The 18545-nt window shown below is 40.5% G+C and overlaps 1 protein-coding gene and 1 non-coding gene across 5 annotated transcripts in view; both read left to right on the top strand.

Annotated features, from left to right (window-relative positions):
- Positions 1-299: 299 nt before the first annotated feature.
- RC3H2 (ring finger and CCCH-type domains 2) overlaps positions 300-18545 on the top strand; it is a 45422-nt gene continuing 27176 nt past the window's right edge. For 2 of the 4 annotated variants that reach the window (XM_034793545.1, XM_034793549.1), the window contains exons 1-8: positions 300-464; positions 8111-8407; positions 10124-10241; positions 11382-11615; positions 12594-12769; positions 15508-15708; positions 16150-16282; positions 16539-16657. In XM_034793545.1, coding sequence (XP_034649436.1) covers positions 8177-8407; positions 10124-10241; positions 11382-11615; positions 12594-12769; positions 15508-15708; positions 16150-16282; positions 16539-16657 — 1212 coding nt within the window. In that variant the 5' untranslated portion in view covers positions 300-464; positions 8111-8176. The other 2 variants (XM_034793547.1, XM_034793546.1) reach the window with 2 other exon arrangements.
- On the top strand, positions 15934-16049 carry LOC117867287. Its single transcript, XR_004643353.1, has one exon. It is a non-coding gene; the product is annotated as a small nucleolar RNA SNORD90 (small nucleolar RNA).

Raw genomic sequence — 18545 nt, 5'->3', positions numbered from 1 at the left:
GGAGTAGGCCTGCCTGCTCCATCAAGGCTGTGATGCTCTCCCAGGGGCGGGGGAAAGGCTACCTTTCCCCTTTAGCCTCTCCATGGTACTCCATGCCTCCATCCTGAAGGGGAGAGCTGGGGCTTGTCTGCTCCATCAGTCATGTCTATGGTTCCCCAGTCCCTCCCCTCCAGATCACCTCCCACGAGGCACTAGGGCTGCAGCTCACCCAACCGGCGTGGGACTCGCTGTCACGTGATGCGTGTGAGGGGGGCGGTGCCAGCCTGGGCTCCCCTCTCACGTGATCCTGGCAGCTCTCGCGATAGTAGCGGGGCGGAGGGGTTGGGCTCCCGTCTGTCACCGCGATGAGGAGGCGCCGCCGAGGCCCCCGCTGCTGCCACCGCCGGGCCGCTCCGGGCTGCCCGGCCCATGGAGTGTGAGAGGCCGGTGCCGCCTCCTGCTCCCGGCCCGGCCGCGCCTCGCAGGTAGGGCCGCTCGGCGGGCGGCGCCTGGCCGGGGAGAGCCGGGGGCCGGGCCTCGCTCGGAGGGAGGGGGCCCGGGGGAGTAGCTCCCTGGGGGGGGGAGAGCCAGGGCGCTCCTGCAGCAGCCCCCCCTCTCCCTTCCCCCGGGTGCCCTGCGGCAGCGCCGCGGAGGAGGGTCTCCTAGGCCGGGCCCCTCGCTCGGGGTGGGGCTGCCTGCTCGGAGGAGTGGGCCCGTCAGCTCCTTCCCCGCCCCCTCGCTGTCAGGGGCGCGCTCAGACCCCCCCCCCGCCCCGGGCCCAGCGGCGGGTGCGCTCGGCAGCCCCGTTGCCCGGTGGTGGTTGATCTCTGTGTGGTGCGGCTGGGGGCCGGGGGCTTTCACCTGCCTCGCTCTGGCTCCGGCTCCGGCTCCGCTCCTGGCCAGGCTGCTGGAGAATCCCAGCTGCCATTGGATGGCTCCTGTGCGGTGAGCTTGGGGACCGTTCCTGACTCCTGAGGGCCGGGTGTCTGCATTGCAAAGCCACCGCCACGACTGGGCTGCACGCAGAGGCCACGGATTCCGGGGGGGACATGGACGGGGCTACGCTCCCACCTGAGGCCGTGTCTCAACTAGCATTCTCGTCTGCTGTTGCACCTCCACCCGCGGGACCACTAACATATACAGACCCCTGGGATTTTTAGTCACCCCGCCAACTAACCCTGCTCTAGGAGGGCTAGACATCATGCCCTCTAGTGTGGAGGGGGAGTCGGTCTGATTGCATGAGTATTTCCACTCTTACTTCCTCTTGTGGAAGTGCACCTGTGGGGAAACTTGAAGAAAAATAGTAGTGTAGACAAGGCCCTGGAGGTGGTTCCATCTGGGTATGCTTGATGCAGGGTGCTTAGTAGGCATGCTCACCTTGCCTCTTCTCTTCCTGTCGAAATATTGAGGACTTTTAAGTACAAGAGTCCGGAGGAAGTTTAGAGAAGAACCGCAATATGACTGGTTGGTAGGAGTATTGATTTAGTAGGAAGGATTAAAGGAGTTAAAGGGGGAGACGCTTATGCCTAGAAATAAGCTAAAATTAAGACTAAGTCCACACAATATCAGGAAAGATTCTGATAGCAAGATCTAGATGTCATTTTTGAGCCATATGTGTTCTTTAGATGAAGAAGTTGGGTCTCACCATAATTTGGCTATTTTTGTAGCCCAATTTATCCTCTTCATATTGGTTAGAAAAATAAACCTACATTAGTGTAATTAATTATCATTAAGAGGAAAAACAGATGATATAGAATGTTAAATGAGAACATACTAGTGAAATTGTAAGTAACCATTTGACCCGGATAGATCTCTATTTGACCTTCAGTCTTTTTTTGTTTAAAAGACATCACTGGAAATTTTAGAGTTTAAAACATATACTGCTGGCATGCTGTATTGTTGCATTAAACATTACATTCTTATTCTTAGTAATTAACTATGCTTTCCCTAGATCTATATGCCTTTCTTATCTAATGTGAACAATATTCTTCAATATTAACAAGCTTTTTCCGCAAGTAGTAGTAGTAATTAGCATTTCCATCTTGTATGGAATAGTACAGCTCCATGCAAAAAATAAAATTCTGTCAACTTAATGGCAATACTAGAGATTGCTTAAAGTGTAATTCTGTTTGGTCTTGAGTATTGATCTTTTCTGACTTGGCTGACTTATGGCAGAGGATGTAAATATTTATATCTAACGTGCTTTCTGGAAAATCAACGTTTAGATATAAATAAAATGTAGCTCGCTGCATAAAATCTTATAATTATTAATGACCTGAACATGAATAGTACCTCTGTCTTTGCTTTTCTTATTGGATGGAGGATCCCACTGAACATAACTTGTCTCCTTGTACAAGTTTTACTATTCTAAAAGGTTTCTTCATGATACTCCTAGAAGCCCTCTGCTTTCATGAAAGTCAGTCTTTAGGGAATTACTAACTCTTGCTTGAAAAGTTATTTGTGAAATTTGTTAGTGTGTGTGGGCTGTTCACTTGTAAAAGTGGTGGTTTAAAAGGTGCAACTGGGGTGCATGGGAGAAGATTCAGGATAAACACAAAGAACTGCCCCACATGATCCTTGGTCCTCTGCTCAACCTTCTGTATAACAGAAAAATAGCACCCTTTAAGTGCAGATCTACTCTGAAAAGTAACTATAAAAATAGCACATTCTTAATCAACAAACATACTTTTTTGGTATTCAAAATAATCTTCACTGATTTTAGTGACAAATATTTTTGCCATTTTGACCTGTTAGTCCTGAAAACACAGCTATGGGAGATGGATTTTCATCAGGCTTGTGGGAAGGCCAAGTTCAGCTTTCAGTTACACCCCTGAAACCCTCCAGAAAACAGATGTATAACTCAGGGAACATCTTAACATGCAGAATCCTTATTACTAGTGGTGATGCTTGAACAGGAAATAGAGCATCTTGACTGACCTCCTCGGGTGACTAGAGCTCTGGCATTTGCCAAAAAAAACCTTGTATATGTAAACAGTAATGTTTATCTAGAAGTCAGAGTGTCATTTTTATATTATATTATACTAGTGCATTACATAGTATAGCCATGTTTCAACGAATAGTCTTAGAAAAAATGTGTTTTTTAAAGTCTTTTTTAGGTACTGGGAAAATAGTAACAGTGTTACAGTTTCCAAATCTTCCAATGGGTGCTTGGCAAAGGCTAAAGTCTAAGTAGACAATTTTATAAGAAGTTATGATAGTGATGATCACCGTAGAAACACGCATAAATAAATCTAGGAAAAGTGTTAGAGCAGAACAGAAGACTAAGCCAGGTTTTTAAAAATTATTAGCTCAAGTCCATAATATGAGGAGCCATGAAAAAACTAGCTTCTTGTTTTGCAGTAGGTTGATGTGATGTTTCTTAAATAAAACAAAGGTTTCTTCCTACAGTATGAATCTTCTGCTTTCCCCAGAGATAAATGCGGGTTTCCAATAAAAAGTCAGATCAGAACAGTATCTTGGAATATTGTCCTGTACTGGTCATTGAACCACTCCCTTTACATTTAGGCTGTTTCTCAGAAGATTTAAATGTGATGGACATTATGCGATATGCAGAAACAAACAAGTCTGTTCTATCTAAAGAGAATTTATTTTCACTTTGAGTCACTAGAGCTAAAAAATGCAAAGCTATTATTGGGACTGCCTACTTCCACTTCCTGGGTCTTTAATATGAACCCAGTTTCTTACATCTGCATGTGATGGTTGTTAGAGTAATAAATGGAAGCTAAAGTCCTGTTAGGAATTAATTTAATACTAATAATTTGATAACATGGATAATAAGTTACTGAGCTAGACAAGATGCTTTCAACTTTAAGTAACTTCAGAAGGAAGGCTTGACAAACCTACTCATTATAGTCCAAACAAGTGATTAATCTGCTTGCACAGATGGAAAATTGCAATGGATGCCTTGAAATTTGCCCATTTTAAAATCCTATGTTGTCTGCAATTAGCTACTATGTAAAGAACACCTCAGCCTCATAGCATAGTTAAAATCATAGTAAGATTGTTTAATATTAGAACTAAATCCATGTTGTTATTTTTAATGCCTAATGCACTCAATCCTTAATAGTTCAAAGTGCTTAATAGTTGGGCTGGATCGAAAATTCACTGAAGTTAATTGACTTCAGTGGGTTTTGAATCAAGCCCATAAGGAAGATTACAGGATCCAGTAAGCATACCAGAATTGGTTGAATATATGAGCCCCATATACCATATCATTCCATTGTGAATCCGCTTCACAAATTATAAAGTTTAAAAAAAACTAATGTTTGAAGGAAAGTCGAGTTTACTAATTGTGGCTGATAGGAAAATTTAAACATTCCCTTGCAGGGTTGTGAACTCAAACTCAACAGCATTTTGCTCCTGCAGCAGAAGCAGAAAGTGAAACTGGATTTATCTGAACTAGTCTGTCCTAAATGCAATAGTTACATAATAAATAGCAAACAGTATATTTAGACTTCTAAAATCTTCAGGTTTAGTAATCTAAGATGCTGCTCTTAATAAGATAACAGCTGAAAAATCACATTTTTTACCTACTATTGTTAACAATAAAAAAAGTACTCGTTTGTTTACTTTCTGTATTTGACAGCACTTTGTGCTTAGTCATTTTCTGTATCATGTTTGTGGGTTTTTCACACAGAAAGATCAGGACAACTCCAGGGTAATGAGCAACAAAGGGTCCTGTGGCACCTTTAAGACTAACAAAAGTATTGCAGCATAAGCTTTCGTGGGTGAATGCCCAATTCATCAGACGCAAGACCAGGGTAATGGAAGCATCTGAAAATACTTTCAGTTCGTCTCTTAAAAGAGACTAGATTTTTAAGTTGACAGTTCTTGTCGGAATGATTTTTGGTAGGGCACTTTTTTTTAAATTTTGTTCAATTTTTAGATTATTAGAGTAATTTGTTTTTCAACAGAACATCCCTAAATATGTTCCTTGTCAGAAAAAACGGGTCTGTACAACCATTTCTTTATATTTTTTTAAGAAACTGACTTGATAATTAGTAGACTTTAGTTAGAATCCTTTTTGAAGATACTGGAGAGCAAAAATATCAGAATAGTTGGCATGCGTGAAACGGTACTGAAGGCCTCCTCTGAATATGGCTGCTTGAAGTTTTAGGAGTTGCGAACTTTCCCCAGCTCTTGCTGATTTAATTAGATTCCTCCCTGACAAGAAATCTGAAGGTCAACACATGCTCAATAGGATCCTCATTTATGATGATTAAATATTCAAAATAAGGTCTTAAAAGCTGCTGGTATACTCTTTGAGGAATTAATGTTTTGTTTACATTATGTTCCAGCACAGATCAGGAAAATGACTCTTCCCTTGTACACACTATCACTTACTTCATATAACTTAAATCGCTCAGGAGTGTGGAAAAGCCACTTCCTGAGCAATGTAAGTTACGCCGACCTAAGCACCAATGTGCACAGCGCTATGTTGGCTGGAGAAACTCTCCTGCCAACATAGTGACCGCCGCTTGGGGAGGTAGAGTAATTATGCCGACAGGAAAGCGCTCTCCCATTGGTGTAGAGCGTCTGCAGTAGCAGCACTACAGCGGTGCAACTACATTGGGACAGCTGTGCCACTGTAGTGATTCTAGTGTGACTAGCCCTTATTTAAAAGCCTGGAAAATGAGTTGCTACTGTTACCTGCAAGCTTCTGAATTAAATGTGGAGCTAAGCATATATATGCTCTCTGAATAAAGATTACTGTCCTTTGAATCTGTTAATGAGGGATGTGGGAATGGAGACTCGTGTCATGCTAATACCTAGGTTGTATGTGTACTATACTTCTTAAAATTTCCCACTTGCTACTCCAATGGTGGAGATTTAGAATATGTTACCTGTGTTGTCTAACCTGACAGAGATGAAAATGCTATTGGTCACCAGCAACCAGTCTTCACTGGCATTAGCAGTAATATATCAGAACCTGTGGTAGCAAGGATGGGAAGTCTTAAGGAAAACATCTAGAGTAGATAGATCCTTTCTCTACAATTGCATTTTTCTTTTCCTACCATTGGATACTCAGGGGTTGAGGGGGACTAAATGGCATTATACATTTAAATTCATAGAGAAATCAGGATGCTTTTAGAATTTTGTCACTGTTGCTTATTGTACTTTTGAACATCCATGTCTGAAGATGCATGTAACAATAATAACCCTTACAGGTATGCAATGTTTTGCCTAAAAAAGTTGTCTGTGTCTCTCCCTAGTAAAGTGTGTGCTTTATAGTAGGGTTAAAACATACTTCACTGTGTGACTATGCTCACTTAGTATTGAAGAAATTGGATCCACATTTAGTGTCAGTGGGATGAGTTCAAAGTTTAATTTCTGCATTGTCTTATATGTTATACAAAAATTAGAAAAAAGTAATTCCCAAATGATGTTGAAAAACTCATTGAAATAAGAACATCTTGTACAAGTATCCTGTTGCTTAAAGAGCATTGGATGCTCAGTGCTAAATAGAATTTCTAAACAGATGGTCATAATTAAAATAAAATTTACTTTTCAAGTCTTATGCAGTGTTCTAATAAGTATTTTAGTGGTCCAACATATACTAACATCACTAACTGAACTGTAGAACAGCCAACAATTGATTCAAAATGAAAAGTTGTTGAATTCAGATGGGACGGGGGAACTGTTGGCTTCCTCAAAACAATAACATTACCTTATTTCCATTTTTGGAAAAGGAAATATAGTATTGAGCCTTTAACGCTTTATAAATATAGCAGTGTAGGGAGTAATGTGAGTTCATCTGTATTTTTAAAAGGAAAAGTGCTAATTGGACAGGTTAATTAATAGCACTTACGTAAACCATCTGGTTTCTAGGTTTTTGGTAACATCAAAGCCACCAGGTAAATTATTGCAGAATAGTTATGGGTGTGGCTGTTTAGCTTTAACCTTTACAAGCACCTACAAGTTTGATATTGTCAGCGTTGAAGGCTTGAATTTAAATAGTTTAGCTGAAGTTCTTATCTGGAGTAGTCTTTAAATATTTAGGCTTGTTTTCTTTTTATTAATTTTAGATTATCTCAGATGGGATGTGTCTTTCAGAATATATGAGTAAATTTTCCCTTTTCCCTTCAAACATATTTCTACATAGGATTTACATGGAACCTCTGCACAAAGTGAGATATTTCAAAGCTAAGACCTGCTTATAATAAACTGAAGTTGTTGCTTGTTGGATCTATATGGCGTTTTGGTGACATTTCCATATTGTAAATTGGTCTCTATATTTGTACCTTTCCTTGTTGTGGAACCAGCTACAGTGCTATGCTCTGCAAACAATTGTGTGAACAAAGTATCAACTATGTAATTGCCCCCAAATACCTGGATTTCCAGTACAGCAGAGATCTTTCTGCCACAGACTTACGTACGTGGAGTTTCACTGTTATGAATATGAGGTAGCGAATGTGTAAAATGCAAATAGAGAAATGTATGCCCCCGGAAGCAGTCCTCTAATGGGCTGTTATAAGGGAGGTGATGTGAGCACAGAATTACTCTCCCATTCCAGCAATAAATATTTTTTACTACTTTTAAAAAACAAAAAATTTAAGCATATAATGGATTGTATTTCTAAAAAGCGATGTTTATCCTGACACCTGTTTAAATTTGAACAAGATCAGTAGGATGAAACATCTGTGATCATGTTGCAGTCCACTTTATATGATAGTAAAACAAATATAATATTTCTTTGACTTCCCACCGCCCTTCCATTATTAGGGAGTGGTGTTAGCTTTTGAGAATTGTGAACTTGATTTGTATCTGAGGTTCTGCCTTTAACCTTTCATGTGTCAACCAATGTTTTTCCCTAAAGTGTTTGAATTCCATGAGTATACAGGAAACACTGATGACATTTACTGAAGATAGGCTCACAACCTGGATTAGTGTACACTAGCTAGCAGAATGTGATGGGATTATTGAACTGTTACTATAGATTGAGATAACGGGGGAGGGGGATGGATTCATTATATGGGGATTTCAACATAAGTTTTTTGGTTTTATTTCATAAAATGTTAAAATTTTGCTTTTTAAATTAAATACTAATTGTAAATGACTGCAAAATGTTGTGTAGAAACTACCATACATCCTCTGTTCATTCACTTTACAGCTGCCAAAATACGGGACAGTGAAATAATGGTCTTCTAGTCTGCTAAACAAGCGTCCAACTTCCACAATGCCTGTGCAGGCAGCTCAGTGGACGGAGTTTCTGTCCTGTCCAATCTGCTACAATGAGTTTGATGAGAATGTGCACAAGCCCATCAGCTTAGGTTGCTCACACACTGTCTGTAAGACCTGCCTGAACAAGCTTCATCGCAAAGCATGTCCTTTCGACCAGACTGCCATCAACACAGACATCGATGTGCTTCCAGTAAACTTTGCACTTCTCCAGTTAGTTGGAGCCCAGGTATGACTTAAGGAGCTATTTACTTTTTCCCAACATTACCATTTACATTTTACCCTTGCAGCGGGAATACATCCTCACTGTTCCAATCAAGGAAAAGAAAAGGTCTGATCTTTATAGCATCTGAAGGCCTGTGTACCCTACAAAGACAATCCCAACAAGGGACCAGGTTACCAGACAGCTGTCCCTTGTCACCACTAAAACAATATTTCGTCATCTTGTGTAGACAGGACTCTATTATAACAGTGATCCTGTAATGTGCCACAGTTCTGGACAGAATATGTCTGTAAAATGATTTTAAGAGCATCTTCCAATATGGTTGGGTGTACAGCTGTGTGAGCTTGTAGATAAATGCCTTCTGGACCTAGAGGACAATCAGAAGTGTCATTAGAAAAATTAATCTGCAGATTACACTCATTCATCCTTCGCATTGGGAACTAGTTGAGTCAAAACCTCATGTTACTTCTTACATTGAAAAGAATCTGACCTCTGAACCCAGGTTCAGACATCCATTCTTTTGAAGCACCCATGATGGCATTTAGGTTGCACTTGAGAGAGTGTCTCATCAACTAATTGAATTAGAAATTTTTCCCTCCAGTGCCTCATAGTGGTGGCACAGGAATGTTGATAAAGTCCGCATCACACTTGAAACTTGTAAGTAAATAATCTGTCTCTCTTGTGGCCTGTCACATGTTTTTTCAAATTGTTTTTTACCTTTTTCAAGTTAATAATTCTTCAAAAGAATTGGGGTGCTACCTGCAGAGGATGTATTTTATTGTGAGCTGCTTAGTGCGTTGCTTATTTTAATTTGTCATCCAGACAGATGTGACAACAATGTGTATATTAAAAAAATCATTGTGTATGTTATGGAACATAGTGTCATACACTAGTTTGTTTCCCTTCTCAACTCCATATATTTCTTTCATTCTCTATTGCTAATATAGTGTTTGTAATAGTCACCTTGTCTGCCTATTGCAATCTCACTTCCTCTGACTGCCCGACTTCTCACAGTACATCTTAGCTTGTTCAGTACATTGTAACTAAAATCCCCTTTGTTTTCTGCCACTCTGACCAGATCATGCCCACGGTGAGTCATGCACCAAGTTCAGACTCACCATTCTTCCCTTCAAGGACTGACTGCATGCTGTGCGTGGCTACGTTTCTATCTCTAATTTCTCCTTGCTCACCTTTTCGTGTTCTGCTCTTGGCCAGTTAATTGCATTTGGTCACTTCCTTGGTCTCCTACAAGCAACTCTGCACTTCTTCTCATGCTGCCTCTATGCATTGATCATCCTCCCAGGCCCTGTGTACCATGCACCTTACCTTTCAAATAACCTTTCAGAGGTTAGTTCTTTCAGCTGGTCTTCCATCACAGTCCTCCCCTCCTGCCCTGTTTTCCTCCTTAATCTCCACATTTTAATGTGTCAACCCAAAAACACCACAAGAAATGTGCTGTAACAATATCATAATATAATTTTTCATCACCATAACCATCATCCTCTATAATCCCTTGCTGTATTATGATTATTACATTCCAAACACCTTGGGGTTGAACCTGTCTTTCATTTCTTTGTGAAGAGCAGTGTTATCTATGAGAGATCTATGGTGTTATATAATTAGCAAAATGCTCATACTGTGTTAAGGTGAGTAAGGCGGGTCCTGTGAAAGATTATGTACACTGGCTACAACTCCCTTTTCTTTCCTTTGCAATTTTTGTAGGTACCAGATCATCAGACAGTAAAGTTAAGTAACCTAGGAGAGAACAAACATTATGAGGTAGCAAAGAAATGTGTTGAGGATTTGGCACTCTACTTAAAGCCACTAAGTGGAGGAAAGGGTAAGTTGTCTTAAAACTCTGCAATTCTTGGTATATCAGACAAGCTTACTCTTAACAGAAGTATGTTCTCAGTGCTAACTGGTTTCAGGCTGTGAAGTGATAGAACAACTATCTTTCTGGTAACTTTTCCTTTATATTTTTATTGGTTCATGCACATCTATGGTGCTTGGTAAATAACAGTCTAGTACAGGGATAGGCAACCTATGGCATGCGTGCTGAAGGCTGCACGCAAGCTGATTTTCAGTGGCACTCACACTGCCCGGGTCCTGGCCACCGGTCTGAGGGGCTCTGCATTTTAATTTAATTTTAAATGAAACTTCTTAAACATTTTAAAAACCTTGTTTACTTTATATACCACAATAGTTTAGATATATATTATAGACTTATAGAAAGAGCCCTTCTAAAAACGTTAAAATCTATTACTGGCAAATGAAACCTTAAATCAGAGTGAATAAATGAAGACTCGGCACACCACTTCTGAAAGGCTGCCGACCCCTGGTCTAGCAGCTATATTGTTTTTGCTTTTGAGGGTAACTAATATTGCTTTTCATTTAATAATGTTCCCACCTAAGCATAGGAAAGGAACACAAACTCTCTTTAAGCTAGACAGGGTGGTTTGGTTTGACATAATTAGATGTAAGATTTTAATTTAAATTCCTTTATTAGTCAGCTATCTATGTATGATTGTAGTGACAAGGGATGGACTGAAACAGAGAAGTGCCAGAAAGCCTTTATGGTGATCTGCAGGGAACTGAGGAATGTTCTGTAGTCCATGTTGAAAGCTGCCCGAAGGGTTATACGCTCCAAAAGTGAGGTGGGGATCCTAGATAAAACCTAAAAATGGCATGGTGGTATCAAACATGGCACAGAAAAGGGGCATAGAGTAAAAATAGACCAATTTAGTACAGATCTTGATAAGCAGTGGGGGGCTGAGTGGGAGATGCTTCAACAGCAAGGATCAGTACTGTTGGATCAATGTTGTGATGGTGAGTGGCCTCTTAGGCTAAAAGTGTTCATGATGGGATATGGCATTGTTCTGTGACTTAAGCCTATACTAGAAATAGTTGTTTGCCTTTCTCTTAGTTGATCAATCTGTCTTCTTATTAAGACTTAGTTGACCATTTACCTCTTTCTTTAAAGGAGTTGCTAGTTTGAATCAGAGTGCCCTGAGCCGTCCAATGCAAAGGAAACTGGTGACGCTGGTGAATTGTCAGCTGGTGGAGGAGGAGGGTCGTGTTAGAGCCCTGCGGGCAGCACGCTCACTTGGTGAAAGAACTGTAACAGAACTGATTTTACAGCACCAGAACCCTCAGCAACTGTCTGCCAATCTCTGGGCTGCTGTCAGGGCACGAGGATGCCAGTTTCTAGGGCCAGGTAGGACTCTTGCAGAATGGATCTGTCTGTTTCTTTTCTTACCAGGAAGAACATTTCTTGGGAGTCTTGTCATTGCAGTTTGGAGGTAGATGTGCTCTTGTTTTCCAGGTTTATGGGAAAGAGCTGAGGGGGCGGGAGAGAAGGTTGGTTATTCTAACCAGTATAACTCTTGGTTTTATTATGGTCTATCCCTAGATACTGCAGGGAAATGTTCCACAAATCTCAGCCTATTATAAATAGATGTATTTTCCTTATTGTCTGTAGCCCAGTACTGTTACGTAACATGCAGATAGTACTGAGCACTATGATTAGTGCATAGGCACAAGGTTTCTCATTCAGTTATGTTTGTGCCTATATCTTAAGTCATAGAGTCCAAAACCACCAGCCCAGGTTGCATGGTAATACTGTGCTACAAGCAGTTAAGTTATAATTTATGGCTTTGGACTCTTTGATATAAACCAGCTGTTACCAGTAAATTGATGCCAAATTGAGTGCAGGGTTCATCAGAAGATTCTGTTTAAGTTGGCAATGCCATGAACTTGTAATTCTGATGGGTAGTTCTAATATTCCTGTGCCATTCCTACCGCTAGATTTCATGCAGCTTCCTAGTATAAAATTGGCAAGCTATATGAAATGACAAAGGCTGAATGTTGAGACTGCAATGTAAAACCAAAAGTTAAAAAGCGCCAATATTATTGAAAACAGGGAGCCCTGAATCATTCTGTCTTCTTTTAACTGGAACCACTTACTGCATTTCAAGCATTTCTGCGTACTGCTTCGTATCTGGACTATCAGATTTCTTAAAATGGGGCAAGTTTTCACTGACTGTGTTTTGCTGTGGTTGTTTTGTTGGACTAAAAATAGTTAAGATATATTGTGGACAAGAACTCTCAAACCAAATGTTCCTGTGTACACTGTTAGTATGTGGTAGTCTTACTTTTCTTATGACTTTCTTTTTTTTTTTACATCTGTTTAAAGCTATGCAAGAAGAGGCTTTGAAACTTGTGTTACTGGCACTTGAAGATGGCTCTGCACTCTCAAGAAAAGTTTTGGTACTTTTTGTTGTGCAAAGACTAGAACCAAGATTTCCTCAGGCATCAAAAACAAGCATTGGTCATGTTGTGCAACTACTGTATCGAGCATCATGCTTTAAGGTAAAAGATTGGATAATTTAAAATGAAAACTTGCTTTTTATTTTTTGCAACTTAATACCAGTTTTATTTTTTAAAAACTTTTTGATACATTAGCAATGTTTAGCATATAGTTCTGAGGAACAATATGGCATGAATATATTTCACCTGCAACATGCTACTCAAATTCAGATTTTACCCAATCTAAAGATACAATGAAGCATCAAGAAGTGATCTAAAAGCAATTAATCATCTAATCCAGGGGTCGGCAACCTACGGCACGTGTGCCAAACACGGCACACAAGCCGATTTTTGAGTGGCACGCAGTTCCCTGACATAGTCCCGGCCCCCAGCCCCACTCAGCCTCCCCGCCCACCGCTATCCCCTGCGGGGGCAGGAGGCAGAAGCTAGGTTCTGCAGCAGCCAAGCTTCCCCTATCCCCCTCTTCTTCCCCCAGCGGTGCTTTCCTGCCCCTCCTCTCCATCCCTGCACCAATCAGCTGATGGCCCTAGCGAGCGGCAGCGTGCACATAGCTCCGTAGAGCAGGCAGAGAGAGGTAGGGATGGAGCCTGGGGGAAGGAGGTGGAACAGGGCATATCCCTTCCAGCCCCGTGCCTTGAGCTGCTCAGGGCTGGGAGCACTCCCATGAGCCAAGCACCCCAGCCCTCTGCCCTGCACCCCCCACACTCACAGCCCTCTGCCCTGCACCCCCACACACACCCAGCCTTCTGCCTTGCACCCCCCCAGCCCTCTGCCCTGAACCCCCACACCCCCAGCCTCCCACCCTGCCCTCTGCCCTGCACCCCCCAAGCCCTCTGCCCTGACCCTTGAACCCCCCACACACCCAGCCTTCTGTCCTGCACCCCCATACACCCCAGCCCTCTACCCTGACTCCTGAAACACCCTCTTCCTCCTCCCCCCCCAGGTTTGGGGTCCCGGCCATAGGCCCTGCTCAGCCCGCTGCTGGCCTAGGTGAACAGAACCCCAGGCTGGCAGCAAGCTGAGCAGGCTGGTGGCATAAGATCAGCATTTTAATTTAATTTTAAATGACGCTTCTTAAACATTTTGAAAACCTTGTTTACATACAATAATTTAGTTATATAATGTAGACTTATAGAAAGAGACCTTCTAAAAATGTTAAAATGTATTACTGGCATGCGAAACCTTAAATTAAAGTGAATAAATGAAGACTCGGCACACCACTTCTGAAAGGTTGCCGACCCCATCTAATCCCACTAACTATAGTCTCTGCATACACAGAGATGGTGGGATTGAAATATATGGAGAGTGAATCTTAATGCATTCAGTACTGATGCATCCATTATAAAATGGACATGAAATGTTTAAACCTCTCAATTATTATACCATGCCTCTTTTTCCACTGAATGCTCCCAACTCTTCGTCTCTGAAGAATAAGAGATCAGGAGTAGGAAGTGAACTCTGCCTTCCAGTATGGTAATATAGAGCACGATCATTAAGAAATTAATTGGCCCAGAAAGGCAATAAAATAATATCAGCTGACAAAGACAGTAGTTTGTTCTGGACATCTTTGATAGAATATCAATATTTGATACGAAAGCTCTTATGTTCGATGACATGGGAAGATGGTTACATTTTTATTTCAGCATATAGGCTAGGCCTTCTATCAGAAATCATACTTGATATACACATAATGTAAGCAGTAATTTGATTTGTGACCCATTAGCAATAACACCTTTTTCCCCAAAATAAGATTTGTTGGATGTTTTTCTGGATAATCATAATAAAATGTGTATCACATCTTTACTTTACTTTTCTTTTTATAAAGATGCAGGGTTGCACATGAGTTAAAGGACTAGGAGCCAGAACTTGTGGGTTCTATTCTTGCCTGTGTCACTGATGCAATTAGTGACCTTGAACCAAGATATTTTGCTTTACTGTGTCTCAGTTTATCGATCAATAAAATGGGATAATATTGACTATGCCAATATTTGTGAGGTTTAATATGTATATAAAGTGAAGTGTGATCCTCAGATGAAAGGTGTATGTAAGAGCCAGGTATTTTTAATACTGTACTGATACTAATTGTCTTTCTGTAAGGTATACTCTAAATTATAGAGTGCACTGCAACTTTTTGATCATCTTTCATCCTCCCCTCCCCCTCCCCCCCATATTTACCAATTAAATTCTGAATTTTGCCTGTCTCTCTTTGAATTGTCTTTTAACATTGGATATATCGAAATGATAGTGGAACTGAAGGTCTAATCCTATAGCTGTATATCCTGCAAACCACATCGTATCTTCAAAGACTTAAGCAAATCCAATTTCTGCCTTAGTTGAAGTGATTGGACTCGATGTCATGTCCTCATAATGACTGACTATACAACACTGGATTATCTGGCTAGCCCGCAGTAATGCTAGTACCCTGCAGGGGGATGAATAGTTGAAAGAACTAAATGTTGATTCTCTATACAAAGGGTTCTCAACCTTTTTCTCTCTGAGGCCCCCCCAACATGCTATAAAATCTCCATGGCCCACCTGTGCCACAATAACTGTGGTGGGGCTTCGGATTTCTGCCCTGGGCCACAGTGAGTCTAATACTGACCGTGCTTGGAGGACCTCCTGAAACTGCTCGCGGCCCCCTAGGGGGCCCTGGACCCCTGGTTGAGACCCAGTGCTATAAACCACAGCACACTTGTTTATACATCAGCTGGACTCTGATCGACTCTGCTGTAATTAAAGAAATATGAAGTTTCTAAGCATTGTTGAATTCTTGTTTTTAGGTCACCAAAAGGGATGAAGATTCTTCTCTGATGCAGCTTAAAGAGGAATTTCGGAGTTATGAGGCTTTGCGGAGGGAACATGATGCCCAAATTGTCCACATTGCCATGGAAGCAGGACTTCGAATATCACCAGAACAATGGTCTTCCCTCCTTTATGGTGACCTGGCACATAAGTCACACATGCAATCCATTATTGACAAGGTTCGTCAATGGGATAGATTTAGTGTCCTTTTCTTGTTAGATTTAACAGTTAAAGGGTATAATGCTGAAGCAGTTTTTAAACTATAACCTCTAATTTTAACTAAGTTTTAACATGACTAGAAACTAGGATAGCTGTTTTTTCATACGTAATCTTTATGTACAAAGCCCTTTTCAGAATGTTTAGTGTTTACAAAAGTCACAGAGAAGCAGTGCAAAAAAAAAATCACTTATTCTAGTTTTGTGTCTTATGATGAAGCTTCATAGGGCAGATTCTGAGCTGAGAATTGTAATCTCTCACCACTGATAATTACTATATGCAAGCTGAAGACACTATCTATATCATTTTGGAGCCCATCTCTCTTGAAAGAAAATGAGAATACTTTTTCTGTTAAAATGTCCAGTTTATAGAATGAAGAGCATTAATGTCACTTTTATTTTCAGCTCCAGTCTCCAGAATCATTTGCAAAAAGTGTACAGGAGTTGACAATTGTCTTGCAACGTACAGGTGATCCAGCAAACTTAAACAGACTTAGGCCTCATTTAGAGCTTCTGGCAAACATAGATCCTAATCCAGGTATGTGAATGGTGCTAATAAATGTAAAAAAAACCTTTTTTCCATTTTCTTTTTATGAAAAATATAACTATACTGGCAATAAATTCTGTTTCTGCTCTAAACCGTTCCCATCAATTGATGTTTTTAAGCTGCTGTTCAAGATTGTTTCCTCTTAATCCTTGTATTGGGTGTTTCTGGTGTAATATAAAAGTTGTCTCATTTAAGACGATGATATTGGAATTATTGTTAAAACGTGCTTTAAATTTATCAATTGTAGATGCAACTTCTCCAACATGGGAGCAGCTGGAAAATGCAATGGTGGCGGTGAAGACTGTGGTACATGGGCTAGTGGACTTTATTCAGAACTATAGTAGAAAAGGTCATGAAACACCACAGGTGACTATATTTAATTACCACCTGTATTTCTGAGTGTTCTGTGATGCTTTAACAAAAGGTCTTAACTTATTTTGCAAAATTAATGTTGATTTAAAACATTTGTAGCCTAGTCAGGCTTTCCATTGCCATGAAATAAAGTAGGATTAATATCCCAGGCCCATGTTCCCTGAGCAGGGAGCATCTAATGCCATTCACCAAGATCCCTTCTAGCCAATTAAAAATAGACATTGGATTGGATTCTGTATGGTATTAATCAATCTTCCTTTTGTAGGAAAAATGGTATCTATTTATTAATACACTACTTTAAGGATAGACTTGGGTAGAACCCTTAGGGTTCTAAAGAGTGCATTAGGACCTTTTCTGATTGACTGACTGGCATATTAAAACAAGCCAAACTCATGTGATGTCAGCTTTAGAGTAGACTCCCTGCACACGATGTCTGTAGTCAGTAAAGTATACCCACAAGGAACACTTGATTTAAATCTCTTAGTGAATTTTATCTGTTATGTGTAATATAAAGCTATACTGGGAGTATTTTAACCTTTCAGACCCCAGTTGTGCCACTTAATTAGCTCAATACTTGCTCAATGAGGTTTCTTGTCTTGCTTAATCAAGACAATTGTTATTCTGGTATCTTTTTAAACAAATGAAGAAAAAAACATACAAGAAATATTAAAATTATAAAAACTCCATAGTCAAGGTGTGTCCACCGTACATAGGTGATACAATTTACTTGTAATGGGCTCGTTATGCAATCTTTTTATAAATATATCTTTTTAGCCCAATTGATTGTGTTCGATCCATTTTTACACACACACACACACACACACACACACACTTTATTTGTGTGTGTGTGTATATATATATATAAAATACACACACACACACACACATATATGAAATACCAAAACGTTGAAGTTAATTGTTTAAACAACAGAGAAGAGCAAGAATAATTTTTAAAATTTTAGTTTAAGGGCTAATACGTTACAAAAGAACCCTAGACCATCAGCACATAGGACCATCAGCATGCAAATCCTCCTGTATCTCTTCTGTGATCTTCTACAACCACCCAAACCAAGCACATAGCATCTTAAGTAATCACCATCTATTCAAAACTCTCCCCTCCATCTAAAACTACACTGTGAGCCAGGATCAAGGATTTCTGTATAACCCAATCATAAGAACCTATATCAGGTAAATCACACAAAGGACCTTTGTATATAAGTAACAAATAGCTGCCAAATCTTAACAAGGTAGACCATAAGTGCTGATCACTGCCTTTTTGCGTTTCAACGTTTTCTAACTTAAACTTTGCCATTCTTCCAGATTTACATTGTCTTTCCCACCCTGATGTCTGGCAGTTTTTCTGTCTGTGCTACATAAAAAATGTGAATTGATTGTTTCTCAACCTTACTTAATGCTAGATTCCCTGGACAGATGGAAAAAAGAGGGAAAATAGTGCAGCTCATTTGACTAAAGAGCACAAGAAATTTTTCTCAGAACATTTTGCTTTCTGACACCAAGATAAATGTATCCATCAATTTCCTTTCTAGTGACACTTCTAGCAGGTTTGGTCGGGACTCGCTGTGGGCATTGTGCTAGCTGCTTCTTTCTCAGGGGGCTGTCTCTGTGTGACCTGTGAGAAAGCTGACATTAGGGGTCTTTTCTTTCCTTCTTTCTAATCACTGGTTCACACTCAATGCTGGAAAAATGTACTGATCCACCAGTGTGTTCTTCAGTATATTAAGATCTACAGATCTGACCATGGGTCTTTTTGCCTGCTTTCAGGCTAGAACTCAGAGCTGTGAATTGCTGGTTCAGGGATATGCCCGTCCTGGTGAAGAGCTGGCCAGTTTGTTGGACGGAAAGATTGACTTCACTGCTGTTG

This window comes from Trachemys scripta, chromosome 17, assembly GCF_013100865.1.
Source record: "Trachemys scripta elegans isolate TJP31775 chromosome 17, CAS_Tse_1.0, whole genome shotgun sequence".
In the NCBI taxonomy this organism is placed as follows: Eukaryota; Metazoa; Chordata; order Testudines; family Emydidae; genus Trachemys; species Trachemys scripta.
The sequence above is the reverse complement of the archived record's forward strand: the minus strand, read 5'-3'. Positions and strand labels throughout refer to the sequence as shown.